General features: G+C 25.8%; 4 protein-coding genes across 4 annotated transcripts; 3 read left to right on the top strand and 1 right to left on the bottom strand.

Moving 5' to 3' along the window:
* The first annotated feature begins 388 nt into the window (after positions 1-388).
* Positions 389-2,026, top strand: LOC128961633 (doublesex and mab-3 related transcription factor 3-like). The gene is made up of 3 exons (XM_054307887.1): positions 389-728; positions 805-993; positions 1,482-2,026. Exons 1-3 carry the CDS (start codon positions 389-391, stop codon positions 2,024-2,026), a joined length of 1,074 nt encoding a protein of 357 aa, XP_054163862.1.
* A 2,190-nt stretch (positions 2,027-4,216) lies between these two features.
* On the top strand, positions 4,217-5,928 carry LOC128961274 (protein male abnormal 3-like). Its single transcript, XM_054307491.1, has 4 exons — positions 4,217-4,260; positions 4,331-4,643; positions 4,829-5,011; positions 5,528-5,928. Exons 2-4 carry the CDS (start codon positions 4,337-4,339, stop codon positions 5,644-5,646), a joined length of 609 nt encoding a protein of 202 aa, XP_054163466.1. The 5' UTR covers positions 4,217-4,260; positions 4,331-4,336; the 3' UTR covers positions 5,647-5,928.
* Positions 5,929-6,137: 209 nt separating this feature from the next.
* LOC128960989 (vacuolar fusion protein MON1 homolog A-like) lies at positions 6,138-7,902 on the bottom strand. Its single transcript, XM_054307179.1, is given in 4 exon segments — positions 6,138-6,821; positions 6,824-7,179; positions 7,242-7,706; positions 7,773-7,902. Coding segments are annotated over 3 exon segments (1,389 nt in total). The 5' UTR covers positions 7,669-7,706; positions 7,773-7,902; the 3' UTR covers positions 6,138-6,215.
* Positions 7,903-8,366: 464 nt separating this feature from the next.
* On the top strand, positions 8,367-11,192 carry LOC128960967 (uncharacterized). The gene is made up of 3 exons (XM_054307154.1): positions 8,367-8,819; positions 8,881-10,224; positions 10,302-11,192. Exons 1-3 carry the CDS (start codon positions 8,510-8,512, stop codon positions 11,156-11,158), a joined length of 2,511 nt encoding a protein of 836 aa, XP_054163129.1. The 5' UTR covers positions 8,367-8,509; the 3' UTR covers positions 11,159-11,192.
* The last annotated feature ends 4,300 nt before the right edge of the window (positions 11,193-15,492 follow it).

Raw genomic sequence — 15,492 nt, 5'->3', positions numbered from 1 at the left:
ATTATTTCTATAATTAACAACAAGKCATATTTAAATAAATTATTAAAAAATAATAAATTTTATACTMAAATTTAATAAATAACAATAGATAGTGTCAGATAAAAAATAGTTAAATAAGATTTCATAAATAAGAGCCCATAAGATCCCTACTATAGCCTGTCTAACAGCCCGTCCTTACTATAGTTAACTGTTGAATGCCATCCCAGTGCATGTGCAGACACCACAAACTTAAGTGTAGAGTTGCGATACTTTTTTATGAACATTGTTTAATAGTTTTTTTGTTATCCAATATATATATTAATTTTTTAAAAAGTCTTATAATTTATTTTAAATATTTTTGCAGTTAATTAATAATTAATTTATAAAATCAAAGATTTATATAAAAAAGATGTCGTACTTAAAGAAGTCACTAAAAAGGACTATTCCGTTGCCTCCCGATTATGAGATGATTCAGGCCATGGATTTGAGTCAATCGCCGGTGACTAACAAAGAGGACAATAAGATTAAAAACGACAAAAATGAATGCAAAATAACCGAAGACGAGTTCAGTGATAATAATTCAAATACAAACGATAACAACAGCAATAATAGCGATAATTTGAGTAATATTAGTAATAGTGAGACACCAATGACAACAACAACGAGCACTTGTAGTACAGAATCGGCTAAATCACGAAACCCTAAGTGTGCCCGATGTGGAAATCACGGCGAAATTGTGGCCGTTAAAGGTATTTATTTATATAATAATCAATATATTGTTTAAAAACATTTATTTATATTGCAWTCATTTAATATAACTATTAGGTCACAAACGAAAGTGTCGTTACAGAGAGTGTGTCTGCGAAAGATGTATACTGACTGTCGACAGACAGATATTGATGGCTAAGACTATTCGTGTGAAACGCCGACAAAAGGAAGATATGAGTGATCCGAATATGACGGACGACCAGAGATTCCCGAAACCTATTTACAAAAAACAGAGATCTGATGACTGTATGTATTCATTATTTATATTATTTATAGTTTATTTAAAATTTGTTTTTTTAATAAAWTTGTTTAATATTAAATATTTTTRATATTYAATARTAGCTAAAAAATAGCATAAATTTTAATCTTTAATATCTCAATCACAAGTATATCTTAAAAATATAAATAAATAAAAAAATATTTAATGAACATATTTTTGAATTAAAWWTTTTTTTTATTAATAAAATAAATAAAAAGATAATTACTRAATAAGTATTTTACTATGACTTTATTAATTAGTATGAATAATAGTAATTTTAGTATATATTTTTAAATACAATACTATTTGTTATTTTTAATAAATTAGTGTTATGTAATTAATAATAATAATAATAATAATAATAATAATAATAATAATAATAATAATAATAATAATAATAATAATAATAATGTTTATCTTTTAGTTTTACAATACTATCGAAAATTATATAACAATTAAAATATATATTTTTTAGGTATTTCTGAGACGGACAGAGAAAGTGGTTACAGTACTAACAGCGATGACAGCGATAAACGCAAAGATATGAACGCAATAAAACTTAATGAATACTTTGCAATGATTGACAACGAAATCAAAGAACTTAAAGAAATGATTTTTGACCACAATTTGTCTTTTGCTGATATTGGAGAAGAATTGATTGCACTCAAGAATAACATCAATTATTTTATTAATCAAAGAATTCAATCAAAAAATTGCAAAAATGTGTTGCCATTTGATGGAAATCATACAATTGGTAGTTCGGTTGGTCCGACTAACAGCACACCTACCGTTCCAATGGTAGTACCGCTTGTGAGTCCTCCATTCAATGCATATGAAACGTCTCATCTAAACGGTCCCAACTCTACAGTCTCTGAGCCAAACAATACTATTGAATCCGATAAGACTGACATTAGATCATTATTTCCCATATATTATCACCAGTTATTAATGGCACAAAAGTCACCGTTTTATTGTCCCATACCATCAGTGACACCAATTAATAACATGAATGGACAGTAAATCAATCATTAATTATTAATTTTGTAAACATTTTTAAAAAATGAAAACCAAAATACATATTTTTTTGTCAGTTTTTGATCACTGACTATAAATATTAAGATCAAATAAAATCTGTTTAAAAATATTGATATAAAACTATTTTCAATATTATTAAAATAAAAAACAATTGTTCTCACATTTTTTGTCAAATTAAATATGTATTTGATAAATACAAATATTTTTTTATAATAATTTTGTCAAATAATCAATAAAAAATATTTTTATAGCATTACTTAGTTTTTGATTGTTTTTATTTACTTTTAAATTATTTTTTTTAAAGTTTACTGTGACATAAAATTTTAAATTATGATATTATATAATTGTATTTATTTAAAATAATTTATTAGCCTAGCATATACAGTTTATATAAATAAATATAAATATATGTAAAAAGTTAATTCAATTAATTGTTTGTCATTATGATGTGTTAATAATAATTTAATTTGATATTACCGTAAATAGTTAATAGTATAAGTTTATGATTTTATACAGTATAGAGTCATCTAAAAAATAACTATCAATTGTATCAGTAAAAATTGAATAGTTAAAAAAATACAAAATGCTAAATTCAATTGCGTTTAAATATTTAACAAATTGAAAAGTGATTTACTTTATTGCATATAAAAAATTTACATAATTTTTTATGTTTGCAAATATTCAAAATGTTAAGTGCAAAATATTATGTTTATTTTAGTAACATAAATAATTATATGTATATTTATGATAGTCTCTCTATACTAACAATGAAATTGCTATCAATTTTATATAATTTATATCTTAAAACACAAATTCTAATTGATATAATATGTTTAAATTTGTCATTCAAACATAGTTTTATCGTTTGTTTAACATATGCCTAATTTGGATGTAATTTATGTGTTTGGTTTACAAAAAAAATAATATTAAAAAACTAATTTTTATTAAACAAAGAAAGTTATTATAAGTCAAATAATAATGTATATATAAAACGCAAATTTTCTCATGACTTATGTGTTGTAAAAATTTACAAATCATGTATTTTGTCTCAAAACTCGTGTTTAAAGTTAATAAATATTATAGAAATCAATGGATACAATCTATAGAAATTATTTTAGTATATTTGATAACAAAAATTCACACATTTGTCAAACTCCAATAAAATTACATATTAAATATATTTTGATAATTTTGTTTTTAGACATAATTAAATTTAAAATAAACCTAGTTAAAAATTATCAGTTTTAATAATTAAATTATTTATATTATTATAATTTATTACAATATTAAATAATAACGTTCACTAAACTTAATTTATATTAATTACATAAATTTTACAAAATTGTTTTTAATTATTTTATATTWACAATATATTATAAAAGTAAGTTAAAAATTTTATATTTTGGAGATTGAAATCTGTGAATTATAATATATTTTAAAACAAAAACTGCAAAAATTCATTTAAATTTCTCAATTTTTATTTAAATTGTTTTTATATTTAAATTAAAGCAAAATAACCACAACCCTAAAGCAAATATAAATATAATACATAAAAACTGAAATTAAATTAAACATTTCKATTTCGATTTCACTAATTTCTATTAAATTACATAATTTATATAAAAATAAAAATTATTGAATATATCAATAATTAATATATTRTAATAAATGTAATGATCATTTAGATATAATAAAAAATTAGTATTAAAATTATTGCTTTTTAAATAAAATCTTATTGGCTTTTAATTTTCAAAGTGATTATTGGCAATAATTGTTGTATTAATATAACAGGGATTTATTTAAAGGGCGCCACAGATATCAAACACTATGCCTTAACAACTATTTTAACAACTTTTTAAAAACTCTATACACATGCGCTTTATATCATTATTATACATATATTTTAGATTAGTTTTGAAATTATGTAGTATAGAGTTATGTTGTGCGATATATAGGGAACAGTTAGATAGTTATATAACTGCCCATAAGATCACAACTCATCCTAGCAATAACTAACTGTTGCATCAGAGTACCAGTGCCAGTGTGACAGTGCCAATGTGACAGTGCTAGTGAAATGTAGACACAACTGAACTTAAGTTCATAGTTTAGAAACTTTTTTATTAAATGCTTTTTTAGAGTTTTCAATAAACAAATTTATGAAAACGTTTTTCATTTGTATAATTCATAACTTTTTGGTTATTATCAAAATTTTAATAAAAGTAAGCTTTTAAAAAAAATTGTATCATATATATGTATAATTAATTATTTATTAATTAATAAAAATGACAGATTCTGATGTCATACTTTAAAAAATCACAAAAGAGGACTATTCCGTTACCAACCGTTGCTGATGACGTTATTCTGGCCATTCAGGCCATGGATTTAAGTCAATCGCTTATCAGTAACAAAGAAAACAATTATAAGATTAAAGATGAAAAAAGTGATACAAATGAAGACAATAATTCAAATACAACTGAACTGAACAGTTATAGTGGATCTCTTACACCAACAACGAGCACATGTAGTACTAGTGAATCGGTGAAAACACGTAACCCGAAGTGTGCCCGCTGTCAAAATCATGGCGAAGAAGTTTTAGTTAAAGGTAGACATCTATTACAATATTGTAGTCAAACTGTTAATTCAAAATTATCTACATTTCAGTATATCATATATTATTATTTAGTTTTTTAATTTTATTAATTTCTATAATTATATTATAGTAAAAATGACTGACTATTATCACATAAATATATTTAATTTATATATAATATAACAAATGACTATTAGGTCACAAACGAAAATGTAAACACAGAGAATGTATTTGTGAGAGATGTATACTGACTGTCGAAAGACAAAAATTAATGGCAAAGACTATTCGTGTCAAACGAAGGGCTAAGGAAGACATGATTGACCCGAATATGACGGACGACCAGAGATTCCCGAAACCCGTCTTTAAAAAACATAGATCTGGTATATAATCTTTAATATATGTTTTTATTTCTATTATTTTAATTTTTACTTCTAATAAAATTATCCAATATTTTAACTATTCTAYAGTATTATCTAAAAAAATCTAAATTATTAAGTAATATATAAAAACTTTAATTTTAATATTATAATCAAATATTAGAATCTAAAATATTAATGMATGAAATAATATTCAATGATATGTTTTAATATCTATTAAAATTTTATTGTTTCTTTTTATTCTTAATAATAAATTAAAATAACATAAATTTATTAATAATAAATATACTAATTAAAAATTATAATAAAATTTTATTAATCACTAATAGTTGTAAACATTAATGATTTAACTAACTAAACTTTATTAAACTAAAAACTTTAATGAATTAAGTATTATTTAAAAATTTAATTAAATTATTTTTTAAAAATATTATGACTGTAACTAATAAATTTATTTTAGATTTATAATGTTTTAAAAATACAATATATTATAATTATTTTAAAAATAAATATTTTTAGAAATTTCTGAAACGGATAGAGAAAGTGCTTACAATAGTGACAGCGATAAAAACAAAGATATGGACACAAAACTTAAGGAATACTTTTCAATGATTGAAAATGAAATCAAAAAAACTTAAAGAAATGGTTTTTGACCACAAATTAACTTTAGCTGATATTGAAGATGAATTGATTGCACTCAAGAATAACATCAATCATTTTATTAAAGAGAGAATTCAGTCTAAAAATAATTACAAAAATATGCCATTTAATGGTAATCCTATAATCGGTAGTCCGATAGCACCGACTAACAGCACACCTACCATTCCAACGGTAATACAGCCAATGAATCATCATTTCCATCCCTTTGAAAGCACTTATCTGAGAGGATCCACAATCTCTGGTTCCGAGTCTAACAACAATATCGATTCATTTAAAATTAGACAACTAAATTTATTATATTATCAACACTTTTTGATGACACAAAAAGGATCACATTATTGTCCGATGCCTTAAAGTGTAATTAATTAATAACAGTAATCATTATATTAATATTGCAATACATTTTTTATAATAATTAAAATACATATTAAGTCAGTTTTGATCACTTTATAAGTACAATATACACTCTATACTTTAGTAAAAACACTTTTGCATACTTAATAACTTACAATATATTATACAGTAATAAATAAAAAGTTTAATAAAATTATTGATAATCTTTAATAACAAATTTGTCCTCTTCTTTCTTAATCCATTTGATGATCGCCTGAATGGCTGTCAGTGCTTGCAATTGAGTAATTGTCACATCAAACTGTGCGTACAATTGGAAAGTCGGCGAATGCCAGCCCAACAACAGACCATCCGATTCGCTTCTCAACCAAAATGTCTTTAAATTTGATTTCAACATTCGATTAGTTATGTAGTGATTGAGTGAACTAAATTCAAAGACTGGTGATTGACGCCATAAGACTGACTGTCGGTGCGATTGATACCATAAGTATTGCAATTGTGGTTGAGATAAGTCACTTAAATTGGATCGACTGGGCGTTAGATGTACTTTAGCCAAGCGGTCAATAATCGACTCTTTCGTTAGTTGGCATTTGTGAAACTCTTCGCGATCTGTGGTCAACAAAGCTAAACAGTATTCATTGGACAGGTAGGAGATATGTGTGTGCAAAAAGTTATTGGAGTCAAATCGGGGCAAACATATTGGCAGAAAAAATGACTCAACAGATGCTAACTGCGATTCCGATGCCATAACTAATGAATAAAGTAATTGTATGTCTAATGGATTAAGTCTAGCTTTGAATTGTGATTACAAACACAAATCAATTGTATATAATTATTAGAACCATTGTATTCCTCTTTGGCTTTTTTATCGACAGAAAATAGTAAACTAAAGATGACATTTGGTGCCGAAGAAGCGCATGAATTTATAATATTATAAACAGATTCTCTCAGTTGTGCTGCCATTACTCGTATCGGTATATAAACCCGAGTGGAAATTGTACTGCGATTGTTGATAATTGATTGGTTGCCAATTGTCTTGGATGTAGTCATAGAAGACGATAGAAATGCATTCATTTGGTTATTGCAGTTATTCTCACTTTTGTTAGCATTGATTGGACTTAATATAACATCTATTAAAGTGTCGATTAGTTTTTCACTACCTATTAATTAAAACAAACATTTAATCAAATTATCTCTAAATTCAAGTGATAATCATTCAGACCTGAGAGCAGTCTTTTTAGATCAAAAGTAGGTCTTTGTTCAAACACTGACTTCAATGTCTTGGCGGTCAAAATGGAGATAATTTGTGCATTTACTTGATTTATAAGAATATTTGCATCGATTCCGAGGTTAACTCTGAAGACAAAACATATGATGAGTGGACTCTTGAGTGCAAAAGCTATTCTCAAACCACCGATGGTCTGAATGTGACGAATGGTGTCGTTCTCGAGTTTGTCGGTCACGTGAATCAGTGCCACACAAACACCCATTAATGTAATACTGTCTTCACGTCTTGAATAACAATACACTGGTTTACCCGACTCTGACATCACAAACACATCCAAGTCTTTGGCGCCATTAGTTCGCGGCTGAAGTCGTAACGAATCCAAACCATTGGCCACAGCTTCGGGTGACTCGTTTGAGGTCATCGTAGAAAAATTGATAACAAATTTGTGGCCAAATATATCTATTACCGCAAAATGACAGCAAATTATATTTTCACTAAATTTAATGAACAAATAATATGATTTACCACTGATTTGATCACTCAATTGATTCACACATTTGCCAATCAATCGATAATATAATATATTAACTGTTTGTTGACATCAAGTGATTCAAGTCATCAAAACATTATATAAAATCATACCATAAATAACGTCAAACAATTTGTGTCACACTTTTGTTTTATAAAAGTTTATACATAACTATAAAATACAGTAAATGTATTGACTTAACAATCATTCCCTATATTATCAATAAAAGACATTATTTATTATTTTCTAATATTTATCACTAATTTTGTTAAATTTGATGAATTGAACCAAATTTATGGTTTAATTAATAAATTAATTTTTATAAAATCAAACCATTGGTTATGAATCTATTCAATTGATTGCTTGTTATTAAAAATAAAACCAATAATTAGATTGCAATTCAAATACAAATAGTATATAAAATTTGCGCCAAAAATGCATTTCTCACACAAAAATTAATGACTTATTGAACACACAATACGTTTAAAAAATATTGAGTGGACTAACAATTGTTAACACATTTTACCATTGATTTCAATACAAACTCATTGACTAACAATTGTTATGTAATTTATGTGTCCATCAAATGATTGACGGATTCATTGAAACATAAGATTCAAATGTTTTTAATATTAATAGTAATAATGATTACAATTATATTGAAGTCATGTATTCATAATCACCACAAATAGGTCCCAACTGTTGACACACAGGATATCATCGATCCATTCAAATGATGACAATATTAAGAGCAGAGACGTTGAAGACATACAATAAATACGATGAAAACAAATTGAAGCTAAAGATAGTCCACTTCTGTCCGCTCGACGGCAAAGAGTCGGATCCGAAGTGCAAACGCATTATAATCACAACTGACTGCTCATCTCAACAGTCAATCCCAACAAATGACAAACATTTGGTGATTGTCTTCTATAGCGGACTCGCGAAGACACCATTCAAGAAGTCTGCCCTCAAATTTGGTCAGATATTTACTGTTCAACGCTTTGAGACAACGATTATGCCAAAAGATAAAGTGTTTAAATGTATGTCCATTTCGGTGACAAACTCTTTGATCTAATGATTGTTTTTGTTTACAAATGACAGCAAACGGACAAATATTGAACACCTTTTACGACGCGTTAGTTTTGGTGAAACCAGAATTTGATCCCATTATCAAAATGCTGGTTAGTCTTCGTGAAGAGCCATTTACAGCGGTCGGTGACAGCGATTCGTTTCCCGAAGACAATCAAATGGTATCCGTTGGAAGCGCACGAAGAAAACGCCGTTCTGTTAGTAGTGACAGTACAGGTATATCCCTATCAGTAACCGATGAACAAAAAATAGTCAACACTTCGGTTAAAAAGAAATTGAGATTTGAAGAAATGAATGAAGAACTGGATATTCATTTGTCATCTGATGATGATTTCAATGAAACACCTTCGCGACAGACTCGCAATATTTCATCACAAAATCGCATAAATACTACAAAAAAGAGACAATCAAACGAAAATCAAATGGTTTTATTAAGAGCTCAAAATCAGAGCAATAATTCACAGTTACCGCGAACACCGAGTCGGTCGCAGACATCAAATACCAGTAGTAGAAGTCCCACAACCAGTACTTCTACTTATGAATACAAAACACTGAAAGAAATTCATAGTCTGATACCTGTCAGTGGAAAGACTTATTGTCATACGTATGGTATCATCCAATCGAGAGATTATAAACGCAATACAATTCAATTAAGAGATGAAAAAGTTTTTAGTATAACAATATCGTTAAGACCGGGAAAAAGTGATTATCGTCACTATCCGGCCTCAAGAACAGGAGATATTATTCGTATTCATCGCTTATTATTACCACCGAATTCAATGGAGTTTATCTGTTCAGATCCTAAGGATGTTGTCATCTGTGAAGGCTTTCAAGATTCAGAAGCATTTTCACCAATTTATACGAGTATTAATCCAACATTTGATGATTTCGACCGAAAAAGAAAGAGAGAATTGGAAGAATGGTTTAGCGATGAATTACTTAATGATAGTTTGAGCCAAAAGAAAGCTAATGATAATTATAGTATTTATACTGATATCTGTCTTCAAGTGATCAGATTAACCACACTTCGGGAGAGAACTTATTTGGCCGCTTGGGATACGACGAGACCCGCACAGCAAACATACAAAAGACATGTATCGACTGAACAGATGAGTCTAACGACCAGTGAAGAGGAATTGGTCCGAATCATCAATGAAGACAATATGTCTATTGTTGTGACTGCTTTTGAGGAGCACTCAAATGCCTGTCAAATATTGAAACCTTTTGATTTTGTTGTTCTGTTTAATGTTTGTATTAAAGCCGATAAATATAACAAAGATTCCTTCACTTATACGATGAGCTCAGGTTATACACACGGAAGATGTCTTCGTGTGGTAAAACGTGATTCAGTTTTAGGTATTTTATGACAGTTTTATTTTTTTAAACTTAAATAATAACTTTAATTTAAGTTAATTAATGTAATTAATTTTAAGGTCAAAAATTTTACAATCGTATTGAAGAATATAAGGTGATGTCTGCCGTCAATGTTGCCGTTCCTTCTATTGAGGAATCATTTCCATCTCAATCACTTCCAAGTGAAAGTCAAGATATTAATATGATGTCAACATTTATGACAACAAATGAGTCAATGTTTTCTGAAATGCCTGACTTTGACGTCAATTTAGATGAAATTGTAGATGTCTTAGAAAACGAAGAATCATATTTGCCAGTGACTCGTATTGTGGATATTCCGACGCAAAGTGTGACCATCGAAGAAATGATAACCAATACAGAAGATAAACGACTTTATAAAGTGAAGGCCCGTGTGATTAATCATTTGACTCCTAATGACAAAAATGATATCATCTGTTTGTTGTGTACTAATCAAGAGTGTCATCAGTTAAAAACTTTAAGACAAGCCATAAGTGATGATCCACTCATTGAATCAATTATTCAATCAGCAAAAGACAGAAAACTATTATTAAATTGTTTTAAATGTAAACAGAGTTCTTGTGTTTTGGTATTTAAAATGATATTAATATTAGAAGACAACAAACGCGACAAATTGATTGTCCAACTGTTTGGACACAACGCCGAACTATTTTTCAGAGCCACACCCGAAGAGATTCTTAGAATTGATATTAAGTGGCATTTTGTGGAAAAACTTTTGAATTATATTTGTGCCAAAATTGCATCAATTGATTTCAAGCATTCAAATAATGTATTAAACTATTGGGTTCTTCAGCCATCAAAAGTAGATAATAGAGACGAATACATATATCAAGTGAGGACAGCGGTGGCCATTGAAACACAAGACAAATGTGTTGGACTTAATTTATTAAATAAATAATTTTCATTTTATAATAATAATCCAATTTATATAAATACTATATATATATATACATTATATTAAACAGATTTAATGCCCAGTTTGTTTTATTATTGCATGATTTAAATTATAAATTGTTAGATTATTTAATAACTTTTCTATCGTAATTATTTACATAATTAATAATATTTTGTTTATTATTMKATTAAAGTGAAAGCGATTACTTTGTTTACGAAAACAATAAGATTTATTTTGTGTTAATTTATTTTATTTTTTTTATATATTCAAAATTACCATTTATCTAATAATTTCAAATCTCACTCATATTTACTATAATTGAGACACTACTGATAATTATTGTACATTTTAAGTATTGTTTTTAATAAATTATTTATATTATTTTGTAAAATATATTTATCATTATTGCATTTTTAATAACAAATACTATCTGAAGTTTTCATTTTTTAAAATATTTTTCTTTAAAGACTCGAATCTTATATTTGTGTATATAAAACAATATTATAAAATTTATAGTATTTTTTACAATGTATTTACGGTAAATAATAATAATAAATATATATACAGTTAGAGTTCGGGCAATTTTCCAAAGGAGGGAAGTTCCCTAATAAGATCTCTCCAATTTTMTATCCCTAGCCCGTTAGAAAATAAAATATATTTCATATTTCTACAATAAATAATACCAAAGCTTATTTTTTTGGATAAAATTTTATTAAAATATTTAAAAATAAATTTGAATTCTATAAATTTATTAATACTATTTAACAATAACAGTTAAAATATAGTTCAATACAAAATTTATTATTCAAATTTAATAATAAAATTTATTGTTTAGATTTTAATATGTAGTATAAAAGGAAATAGATTCCCTAGGAATTCCCAGAGAGCAGCGAAAATAGGAAAATTTTGGAATAAAAAACGGAGGAAGGAATTTGCCCGAACCCTAATTACAATGTATATATATAAATCCTTGTATATTAATTTTTATAAAGTTTTATTAATTTTTATTCTAACAATTTAAATATTTTTTTAATAATTTTGTAAAATATATAAATCAATTTTATTATTTCACCTTGTTACTTAATACATTTCATTTGAATCCTAAATTATTAATAATATTATTAGTAGTATATGTTGATAATAACTGTGTAAAACTCAATAAAAGAGCATTTTTAATATAATAATTAGTATTAATATAGATTTTATGCATATATTAATATTGATATTTTATTACTGATTTACAAAACTTGGTTTGTTTTATAGAATATTCTATAGCAGAGCTCGAAACGAATCGGATAATAGTTTAACTTATAGACTAATATTATTTATATTATGTTAGTTTAATATTACAGAATTGAATGATAAATTATAATTAACAAAATGTAAAGTTATAAAATATATAAGTGATAATTACAAAATTAATTAAAACATGTTTTGAATAAAACACTGAATTGATAAAAATTTTGTTTTTTATATAATAATTCATTATATATTATATATTTATTTTATAGATCAGAAACTTTACTTTTAATAATATAACCGTAATGTTAATAATAAAAGAGTTGTGTATTAATAACTTTTTTAATTGAATAAGAAAATACAATAATAAGTTAGTTATCAGAGACTGTGAATGCAATTATAAAAGTTGTTGTATTGTATTTCATTTGAATTTTATGCTAACATTTATATAGATTTGCATTGATTATGAAACTGAAAAACTTTATTTTTTTTGTTATTCGAGTGAAACGTTAGTATTCTTTAATTAAATTCAAGTAGTTTTTGCTCATTTGATTGAAGACTAATTCAATTAATGCCAGTTTTGTATTGAACTTTTGATTTAACTATAATATTGTATAAATTTAAGACAAAAAATTAATTTAATACTTATTGTTTTGTTGGAGTATCTGATCATTATTTTATGTTTATATGGCTACTCGTTTTTTTTATTCAGTTTATTTGCCATTTAAGTCTAAAGTGTTGACCAAAAAGTCCTGTGTGTTTGTCAGTCGTCATTGTATTTGAATTATTGAAAGCAATTGTTTTGATGGCATATAATTCATCACTTTTAGTACAGTATTATTAACAGCAAAACACAAAAGCATTGAATCGGATATTTTGCACTACAGTACAGTATTTGTCCGCTTGTAGTACTAATGCATTGACTTTATAATAATAAGTTGTATTGTATTGTAATGGCATAATTGGTTTACTTTTTTATATTATTAATTTTCTAGTGATTAATTGACATAAATTTCTCGACCAAATTGAAACTATGATTTTCTTCAATTGTTTTTTAAAAGCAAACAATTATTTTTTACAATAAAGTATAACAAAATCAATAATAATGTTTTAATAGTTTTAAAATTTTCTATAATTTAATTTATTTTAAGATACAAATTATTTATTAAGCTATTTACTATTTTAAATTTTCTGTTAGTTTATTTAATATATGCACCAAAAGTTTGTTTGTTTGTTTAAAATATATAAATTATATAAAATATTTATTATACTGTACTTTTAGCATCATTAGATTAGATGCAAATTTTTACTGTTAAATAATGTAACTTAAAATCAGTTTATTATATCAATAGCTTAAATGAAGTTTTATATACTGTATAACTATTTTCTCAAACAAACAATTTATTGAGAGATGTATTATACGGTAGAATACTGTACTGTTTATGTTGTATTGTGTGTATGTATTGTATTGTTTGCTAATAATATTGTTGTTGAGTCTCTCAAAAATGCATTCACAACTATAGACTATAGTTTACTATTAGTCACAATTGTTGCGGAAAATAGCACTTTTGATTGAGTTTAAAAGTGAACCTAATTGTATGGATCATACATTATATTAGGTAACAGATGTTTGCGCTCACAATTCATATCCAAACTTTCAATACATCTCCTAAATAGTGCCTCCAATTCACACACAATTGTGTTTTGTTTTTATGTATTTCAGCAATAGTTTCATGCATTCAATAATATCCTATAAGTTATTACTTATAACTCAATACTTTCTATAAGAATAAGCATTTGTCATAATTTTTTATTTTGTATTATAATTTTTCGAAAGTGACTATTAAATTGAATGATTAATTTACTCACTTTTCAACATTAGTTGATTTATTTTACACATTAAACTACATTAACTAAACGCATTTGATTAATCTTGATATATATATATATATATATAATTATAAATTTAGGCTAAACTCTAACGTAATGTTACTAATTTCACTGTAAAATAAAATGTACTCTTTAATCAAAATGGTAATTGTAGTTGAAATTGATTTTTACTTAATAAAATCAATTGTTAAATAAATTTTAGTATAATTGACAAAAATTATGAAATAAAAGAAATAATAGCAACTTATTTGAGTTATATTTAGATTAAACAAAATAAAAGCCAATTTGTTATTTAACACCAACTGCTGTTTGAATAATCTTTTCATTAAATCAAAATTTTCATTAAAATATTTCTCATTTTATATAAACTTTAAATTAAATTGCTTGAAATAATTGTGATAAACAAGTTAGAATTTATATGTACTGTATTTATTTGTATATCAATTGTTTTTGATTACCAGAATATTCTGTAAGTTAAATTTATATCTTTTTGAAATAATAATTTTATTTGTTTAGTTTAACAATAGTATATTATTATATAATATAAATAAACTACAGATATTAATGTTTTTATGATTTAAAGTTATATTTTAATATAAACTAACATAGATATACATTTTTTTGTTGTGTGTGTGTGTATGTGTTTATACTGATGTATACCATATATAAGTATTATATGAAAATATTAAATGATAGTAAAGTTGTATTTGAAAAGAGTTGATGGCATGCAATATAACGTTTGTGCGAATTGTATTGTATATCTGATATCATGCTGTGATGTGTGCGTCAGCTTGACTTGAATTATAATGAAATTCCTGTAAGAGAGGAGAGAGAGAGAGAGAGAGAGAGAGAGAGAGAGAGAGAGAGAGAGAGAGAGAGAGAGAGAGAGCAACTAAATTGAGACAAAACACATCTGAAACACTTTTGAGACACGGGGAGACTGTGATCACAGGCAGCTATTAATATACAGTATATATATGTAGATATATGTGTGAGAGAGTGTCTTATTTGCATGGGTGCTCTTAGAGCACATCAACATTTTTTTTTGTTTAGCTCACCAACTATTTTAACATAATATGTGATATACTTTCTCTCTATAGTCAAACACAAACATTTGTTGATAGTGTCGATAGTGTTGGTGACAGTTTCAGTTTTAACAGTGATATAAATATTTTTTTGGTGAAAACATTTATATTAAAAATATTTTC

Source organism: Oppia nitens, unplaced genomic scaffold, assembly GCF_028296485.1.
Source record: "Oppia nitens isolate AA-2021 unplaced genomic scaffold, nextdenovo-longstitch-racon4-pilon3 scaffold5_pilon_pilon_pilon, whole genome shotgun sequence".
Classification (NCBI taxonomy): Eukaryota; Metazoa; Arthropoda; class Arachnida; order Sarcoptiformes; family Oppiidae; genus Oppia; species Oppia nitens.
This window is presented reverse-complemented; position numbering and strand designations above follow the sequence as displayed.

What these genes read in the sequence shown, in the direction of transcription:
- LOC128961633 (XM_054307887.1), top strand. Translation starts at nt 389, where the DNA reads ATGTCGTACTTAAAGAAGTCACTAAAAAGGACTATTCCGTTGCCTCCC. An exon ending in CGAAATTGTGGCCGTTAAAG is followed by an intron (nt 729 to 804) that starts GTATTTATTTAT and finishes TATAACTATTAG; the next exon opens with GTCACAAACGAAAGTGTCGT. An exon ending in AAAACAGAGATCTGATGACT is followed by an intron (nt 994 to 1,481) that starts GTATGTATTCAT and finishes TATATTTTTTAG; the next exon opens with GTATTTCTGAGACGGACAGA.
- LOC128961274 (XM_054307491.1), top strand. Translation starts at nt 4,337, where the DNA reads ATGTCATACTTTAAAAAATCACAAAAGAGGACTATTCCGTTACCAACC. An exon ending in CGAAGAAGTTTTAGTTAAAG is followed by an intron (nt 4,644 to 4,828) that starts GTAGACATCTAT and finishes AATGACTATTAG; the next exon opens with GTCACAAACGAAAATGTAAA. An exon ending in CTTTAAAAAACATAGATCTG is followed by an intron (nt 5,012 to 5,527) that starts GTATATAATCTT and finishes AAATATTTTTAG; the next exon opens with AAATTTCTGAAACGGATAGA.
- LOC128960967 (XM_054307154.1), top strand. Translation starts at nt 8,510, where the DNA reads ATGATGACAATATTAAGAGCAGAGACGTTGAAGACATACAATAAATAC. An exon ending in AAAAGATAAAGTGTTTAAAT is followed by an intron (nt 8,820 to 8,880) that starts GTATGTCCATTT and finishes TACAAATGACAG; the next exon opens with CAAACGGACAAATATTGAAC. An exon ending in AAAACGTGATTCAGTTTTAG is followed by an intron (nt 10,225 to 10,301) that starts GTATTTTATGAC and finishes ATTAATTTTAAG; the next exon opens with GTCAAAAATTTTACAATCGT.